The 7,342-nt window shown below is 49.0% G+C and overlaps 1 protein-coding gene across 1 annotated transcript; it reads right to left on the minus strand.

Moving 5' to 3' along the window:
- Positions 1–940: 940 nt before the first annotated feature.
- LOC138861569 (uncharacterized) lies at positions 941–7,014 on the minus strand (the record flags this gene model as incomplete). Its single annotated transcript, XM_070121345.1, has 7 exons — positions 941–1,052; positions 2,057–2,214; positions 3,748–4,455; positions 4,710–4,813; positions 5,211–5,535; positions 6,048–6,151; positions 6,546–7,014. Coding segments are annotated over 7 exons (1,980 nt in total), but the record flags the coding sequence as incomplete, so codon positions are not given.
- Between the last annotated feature and the right edge of the window lie 328 nt (positions 7,015–7,342).

A 7,342-nucleotide genomic window follows, 5' to 3' on the forward strand; every position in this document is an offset into this window, starting at 1 on the left:
GGAAGACGTGGTTGAATCCGATGAGGAGCTTGGGAAAGTAGAAGTGGTGGGCTCCAAAGAGGAGCTGGTGTAAGTTGAAGAGGTTTGTGAGCTTGAGTGAGTAGAGTCCTGAGTGGTGGTAGTTGGAGAAGTGCTGGAATCCAAGGATGATGTGGAAAGGCTTGAAGAAGTGGTTGTGTCCGACGTTGAAGAGGTACTTGATCCTATAGAGGAGCTGGTGTCTGTGGAAGAGCTGATTGAAGACATGGTTGTTTCCTCACTGGTGCTGGAGCTAGATGAAGCAGTTGAAGTGGTGGCTTCGGAGGAGGAGGTGGTTGAATCGGATGAGGAGCTTGGATAAGTAGAAGAAGTGGTGGGTTCGGAAGAGGAACTGGATGAGGAGTAGCCTGAAGAAGAGCTGGTGTAAGTTGAAGAGGTTTGTGAGCTTGAGTCAGTAGAATGGTCAGTGGTGGTAGTTGGAGAAGTGGTGGAATCCAAGGATGATGTGGAAAAGGTTGAAGAAGTGGTTGTGTCCGACGTTGAAGAGGTACTTGATTCCATAGAGGAGGTGGTATCTGTGGAAGAGGTGGAGCTGGAGTAGCTTGAAGAGGTGGTTGTTTCCTCAGTGGTGCTGGAGCTAGCTGTAGTCGAATCCACAGAAGACTCAGTTGGAGAAGTGGTGGATTGGAAGGAAGACGTGGTTGAATCCGATGAGGAGCTTGGGAAAGTAGAAGTGGTGGGCTCCAAAGAGGAGCTGGTGTAAGTTGAAGAGGTTTGTGAGCTTGAGTGAGTAGAGTCCTGAGTGGTGGTAGTTGGAGAAGTGCTGGAATCCAAGGATGATGTGGAAAGGCTTGAAGAAGTGGTTGTGTCCGACGTTGAAGAGGTACTTGATCCTATAGAGGAGCTGGTGTCTGTGGAAGAGCTGATTGAAGACATGGTTGTTTCCTCACTGGTGCTGGAGCTAGATGAAGCAGTTGAAGTGGTGGCTTCGGAGGAGGAGGTGGTTGAATCGGATGAGGAGCTTGGATAAGTAGAAGTTGTGGGTTCGGAAGAGGAACTGGATGAGGAGTAGCCTGAAGAAGAGCTGGTGTAAGTTGAAGAGGTTTGTGAGCTTGAGTCAGTAGAATGGTCAGTGGTGGTAGTTGGAGAAGTGGTGGAATCCAAGGATGATGTGGAAAAGGTTGAAGAAGTGGTTGTGTCCGACGTTGAAGAGGTACTTGATTCCATAGAGGAGGTGGTATCTGTGGAAGAGGTGGAGCTGGAGTAGCTTGAAGAGGTGGTTGTTTCCTCAGTGGTGCTGGAGCTAGCTGTAGTCGAATCCACAGAAGACTCAGTTGGAGAAGTGGTGGATTGGAAGGAAGACGTGGTTGAATCCGATGAGGAGCTTGGGAAAGTAGAAGTGGTGGGCTCCAAAGAGGAGCTGGTGTAAGTTGAAGAGGTTTGTGAGCTTGAGTGAGTAGAGTCCTGAGTGGTGGTAGTTGGAGAAGTGCTGGAATCCAAGGATGATGTGGAAAGGCTTGAAGAAGTGGTTGTGTCCGACGTTGAAGAGGTACTTGATCCTATAGAGGAGCTGGTGTCTGTGGAAGAGCTGATTGAAGACATGGTTGTTTCCTCACTGGTGCTGGAGCTAGATGAAGCAGTTGAAGTGGTGGCTTCGGAGGAGGAGGTGGTTGAATCGGATGAGGAGCTTGGATAAGTAGAAGAAGTGGTGGGTTTGGAAGAGGAACTGGATGAGGAGTAGCCTGAAGAAGAGCTGGTGTAAGTTGAAGAGGTTTGTGAGCTTGAGTCAGTAGAATGGTCAGTGGTGGTAGTTGGAGAAGTGGTGGAATCCAAGGATGATGTGGAAAAGGTTGAAGAAGTGGTTGTGTCCGACGTTGAAGAGGTACTTGATTCCATAGAGGAGGTGGTATCTGTGGAAGAGGTGGAGCTGGAGTAGCTTGAAGAGGTGGTTGTTTCCTCAGTGGTGCTGGAGCTAGCTGTAGTCGAATCCACAGAAGACTCAGTTGGAGAAGTGGTGGATTGGAAGGAAGACGTGGTTGAATCCGATGAGGAGCTTGGGAAAGTAGAAGTGGTGGGCTCCAAAGAGGAGCTGGTGTAAGTTGAAGAGGTTTGTGAGCTTGAGTGAGTAGAGTCCTGAGTGGTGGTAGTTGGAGAAGTGCTGGAATCCAAGGATGATGTGGAAAGGCTTGAAGAAGTGGTTGTGTCCGACGTTGAAGAGGTACTTGATCCTATAGAGGAGCTGGTGTCTGTGGAAGAGCTGATTGAAGACATGGTTGTTTCCTCACTGGTGCTGGAGCTAGATGAAGCAGTTGAAGTGGTGGCTTCAGAGGAGGAGGTGGTTGAATCGGATGAGGAGCTTGGATAAGTAGAAGAAGTGGTGGGTTCGGAAGAGGAACTGGATGAGGAGTAGCCTGAAGAAGAGCTGGTGTAAGTTGAAGAGGTTTGTGAGCTTGAGTCAGTAGAATGGTCAGTGGTGGTAGTTGGAGAAGTGGTGGAATCCAAGGATGATGTGGAAAAGGTTGAAGAAGTGGTTGTGTCCGACGTTGAAGAGGTACTTGATTCCATAGAGGAGGTGGTATCTGTGGAAGAGGTGGAGCTGGAGTAGCTTGAAGAGGTGGTTGTTTCCTCAGTGGTGCTGGAGCTAGCTGTAGTCGAATCCACAGAAGAATCAGTTGGAGAAGTGGTGGATTGGAAGGAAGACGTGGTTGAATCCGATGAGGAGCTTGGGAAAGTAGAAGTGGTGGGCTCCAAAGAGGAGCTGGTGTAAGTTGAAGAGGTTTGTGAGCTTGAGTGAGTAGAGTCCTGAGTGGTGGTAGTTGGAGAAGTGCTGGAATCCAAGGATGATGTGGAAAGGCTTGAAGAAGTGGTTGTGTCCGACGTTGAAGAGGTACTTGATCCTATAGAGGAGCTGGTGTCTGTGGAAGAGCTGATTGAAGACATGGTTGTTTCCTCACTGGTGCTGGAGCTAGATGAAGCAGTTGAAGTGGTGGCTTCGGAGGAGGAGGTGGTTGAATCGGATGAGGAGCTTGGATAAGTAGAAGAAGTGGTGGGTTCGGAAGAGGAACTGGATGAGGAGTAGCCTGAAGAAGAGCTGGTGTAAGTTGAAGAGGTTTGTGAGCTTGAGTCAGTAGAATGGTCAGTGGTGGTAGTTGGAGAAGTGGTGGAATCCAAGGATGATGTGGAAAAGGTTGAAGAAGTGGTTGTGTCCGACGTTGAAGAGGTACTTGATTCCATAGAGGAGGTGGTATCTGTGGAAGAGGTGGAGCTGGAGTAGCTTGAAGAGGTGGTTGTTTCCTCAGTGGTGCTGGAGCTAGCTGTAGTCGAATCCACAGAAGAATCAGTTGGAGAAGTGGTGGATTGGAAGGAAGACGTGGTTGAATCCGATGAGGAGCTTGGGAAAGTAGAAGTGGTGGGCTCCAAAGAGGAGCTGGTGTAAGTTGAAGAGGTTTGTGAGCTTGAGTGAGTAGAGTCCTGAGTGGTGGTAGTTGGAGAAGTGCTGGAATCCAAGGATGATGTGGAAAGGCTTGAAGAAGTGGTTGTGTCCGACGTTGAAGAGGTACTTGATCCTATAGAGGAGCTGGTGTCTGTGGAAGAGCTGATTGAAGACATGGTTGTTTCCTCACTGGTGCTGGAGCTAGATGAAGCAGTTGAAGTGGTGGCTTCAGAGGAGGAGGTGGTTGAATCGGATGAGGAGCTTGGATAAGTAGAAGAAGTGGTGGGTTCGGAAGAGGAACTGGATGAGGAGTAGCCTGAAGAAGAGCTGGTGTAAGTTGAAGAGGTTTGTGAGCTTGAGTCAGTAGAATGGTCAGTGGTGGTAGTTGGAGAAGTGGTGGAATCCAAGGATGATGTGGAAAAGGTTGAAGAAGTGGTTGTGTCCGACGTTGAAGAGGTACTTGATTCCATAGAGGAGGTGGTATCTGTGGAAGAGGTGGAGCTGGAGTAGCTTGAAGAGGTGGTTGTTTCCTCAGTGGTGCTGGAGCTAGCTGTAGTCGAATCCACAGAAGAATCAGTTGGAGAAGTGGTGGATTGGAAGGAAGACGTGGTTGAATCCGATGAGGAGCTTGGGAAAGTAGAAGTGGTGGGCTCCAAAGAGGAGCTGGTGTAAGTTGAAGAGGTTTGTGAGCTTGAGTGAGTAGAGTCCTGAGTGGTGGTAGTTGGAGAAGTGCTGGAATCCAAGGATGATGTGGAAAGGCTTGAAGAAGTGGTTGTGTCCGACGTTGAAGAGGTACTTGATCCTATAGAGGAGCTGGTGTCTGTGGAAGAGCTGATTGAAGACATGGTTGTTTCCTCACTGGTGCTGGAGCTAGATGAAGCAGTTGAAGTGGTGGCTTCGGAGGAGGAGGTGGTTGAATCGGATGAGGAGCTTGGATAAGTAGAAGAAGTGGTGGGTTCGGAAGAGGAACTGGATGAGGAGTAGCCTGAAGAAGAGCTGGTGTAAGTTGAAGAGGTTTGTGAGCTTGAGTCAGTAGAATGGTCAGTGGTGGTAGTTGGAGAAGTGGTGGAATCCAAGGATGATGTGGAAAAGGTTGAAGAAGTGGTTGTGTCCGACGTTGAAGAGGTACTTGATTCCATAGAGGAGGTGGTATCTGTGGAAGAGGTGGAGCTGGAGTAGCTTGAAGAGGTGGTTGTTTCCTCAGTGGTGCTGGAGCTAGCTGTAGTCGAATCCACAGAAGACTCAGTTGGAGAAGTGGTGGATTGGAAGGAAGACGTGGTTGAATCCGATGAGGAGCTTGGGAAAGTAGAAGTGGTGGGCTCCAAAGAGGAGCTGGTGTAAGTTGAAGAGGTTTGTGAGCTTGAGTGAGTAGAGTCCTGAGTGGTGGTAGTTGGAGAAGTGCTGGAATCCAAGGATGATGTGGAAAGGCTTGAAGAAGTGGTTGTGTCCGACGTTGAAGAGGTACTTGATCCTATAGAGGAGCTGGTGTCTGTGGAAGAGCTGATTGAAGACATGGTTGTTTCCTCACTGGTGCTGGAGCTAGATGAAGCAGTTGAAGTGGTGGCTTCGGAGGAGGAGGTGGTTGAATCGGATGAGGAGCTTGGATAAGTAGAAGAAGTGGTGGGTTCGGAAGAGGAACTGGATGAGGAGTAGCCTGAAGAAGAGCTGGTGTAAGTTGAAGAGGTTTGTGAGCTTGAGTCAGTAGAATGGTCAGTGGTGGTAGTTGGAGAAGTGGTGGAATCCAAGGATGATGTGGAAAAGGTTGAAGAAGTGGTTGTGTCCGACGTTGAAGAGGTACTTGATTCCATAGAGGAGGTGGTATCTGTGGAAGAGGTGGAGCTGGAGTAGCTTGAAGAGGTGGTTGTTTCCTCAGTGGTGCTGGAGTTAGCTGTAGTCGAATCCACAGAAGAATCAGTTGGAGAAGTGGTGGATTGGAAGGAAGACGTGGTTGAATCCGATGAGGAGCTTGGGAAAGTAGAAGTGGTGGGCTCCAAAGAGGAGCTGGTGTAAGTTGAAGAGGTTTGTGAGCTTGAGTGAGTAGAGTCCTGAGTGGTGGTAGTTGGAGAAGTGCTGGAATCCAAGGATGATGTGGAAAGGCTTGAAGAAGTGGTTGTGTCCGACGTTGAAGAGGTACTTGATCCTATAGAGGAGCTGGTGTCTGTGGAAGAGCTGATTGAAGACATGGTTGTTTCCTCACTGGTGCTGGAGCTAGATGAAGCAGTTGAAGTGGTGGCTTCAGAGGAGGAGGTGGTTGAATCGGATGAGGAGCTTGGATAAGTAGAAGAAGTGGTGGGTTCGGAAGAGGAACTGGATGAGGAGTAGCCTGAAGAAGAGCTGGTGTAAGTTGAAGAGGTTTGTGAGCTTGAGTCAGTAGAATGGTCAGTGGTGGTAGTTGGAGAAGTGGTGGAATCCAAGGATGATGTGGAAAAGGTTGAAGAAGTGGTTGTGTCCGACGTTGAAGAGGTACTTGATTCCATAGAGGAGGTGGTATCTGTGGAAGAGGTGGAGCTGGAGTAGCTTGAAGAGGTGGTTGTTTCCTCAGTGGTGCTGGAGCTAGCTGTAGTCGAATCCACAGAAGAATCAGTTGGAGAAGTGGTGGATTGGAAGGAAGACGTGGTTGAATCCGATGAGGAGCTTGGGAAAGTAGAAGTGGTGGGCTCCAAAGAGGAGCTGGTGTAAGTTGAAGAGGTTTGTGAGCTTGAGTGAGTAGTGTCCTGAGTGGTGGTAGTTGGAGAAGTGCTGGAATCCAAGGATGATGTGGAAAGGCTTGAAGAAGTGGTTGTGTCCGACGTTGAAGAGGTACTTGATCCTATAGAGGAGCTGGTGTCTGTGGAAAAGCTGATTGAAGACATGGTTGTTTCCTCACTGGTGCTGGAGCTAGATGAAGCAGTTGAAGTGGTGGCTTCAGAGGAGGAGGTGGTTGAATCGGATGAGGAGCTTGGATAAGTAGAAGTGGTGGGTTCGGAAGAGGAACTGGATGAGGAGTAGCCTGAAGAAGAGCTGGTGTAAGTTGAAGAGGTTTGTGAGCTTGAGTCAGTAGAATGGTCAGTGGTGGTAGTTGGAGAAGTGGTGGAATCCAAGGATGATGTGGAAAAGGTTGAAGAAGTGGTTGTGTCCGACGTTGAAGAGGTACTTGATTCCATAGAGGAGGTGGTATCTGTGGAAGAGTTGGAGCTGGAGTAGCTTGAAGAGGTGGTTGTTTCCTCAGTGGTGCTGGAGCTAGCTGTAGTCGAATCCACAGAAGAATCAGTTGGGGAAGTGGTGGATTGGAAGGAAGACGTGGTTGAATCCGATGAGGAGCTTGGGAAAGTAGAAGTGGTGGGCTCCAAAGAGGAGCTGGTGTAAGTTGAAGAGGTTTGTGAGCTTGAGTGAGTAGAGTCCTGAGTGGTGGTAGTTGGAGAAGTGCTGGAATCCAAGGATGATGTGGAAAGGCTTGAAGAAGTGGTTGTGTCCGACGTTGAAGAGGTACTTGATCCTATAGAGGAGCTGGTGTCTGTGGAAGAGCTGATTGAAGACATGGTTGTTTCCTCACTGGTGCTGGAGCTAGATGAAGCAGTTGAAGTGGTGGCTTCGGAGGAGGAGGTGGTTGAATCGGATGAGGAGCTTGGATAAGTAGAAGAAGTGGTGGGTTCGGAAGAGGAACTGGATGAGGAGTAGCCTGAAGAAGAGCTGGTGTAAGTTGAAGAGGTTTGTGAGCTTGAGTCAGTAGAATGGTCAGTGATGGTAGTTGGAGAAGTGGTGGAATCCAAGGATGATGTGGAAAAGGTTGAAGAAGTGGTTGTGTCCGACGTTGAAGAGGTACTTGATTCCATAGAGGAGGTGGTATCTGTGGAAGAGGTGGAGCTGGAGTAGCTTGAAGAGGTGGTTGTTTCCTCAGTGGTGCTGGAGCTAGCTGTAGTCGAATCCACAGAAGTATCGGTTAGAGATGTG

Source organism: Penaeus vannamei, chromosome 4, assembly GCF_042767895.1.
Source record: "Penaeus vannamei isolate JL-2024 chromosome 4, ASM4276789v1, whole genome shotgun sequence".
NCBI classification, from domain to species: domain Eukaryota; kingdom Metazoa; phylum Arthropoda; class Malacostraca; order Decapoda; family Penaeidae; genus Penaeus; species Penaeus vannamei.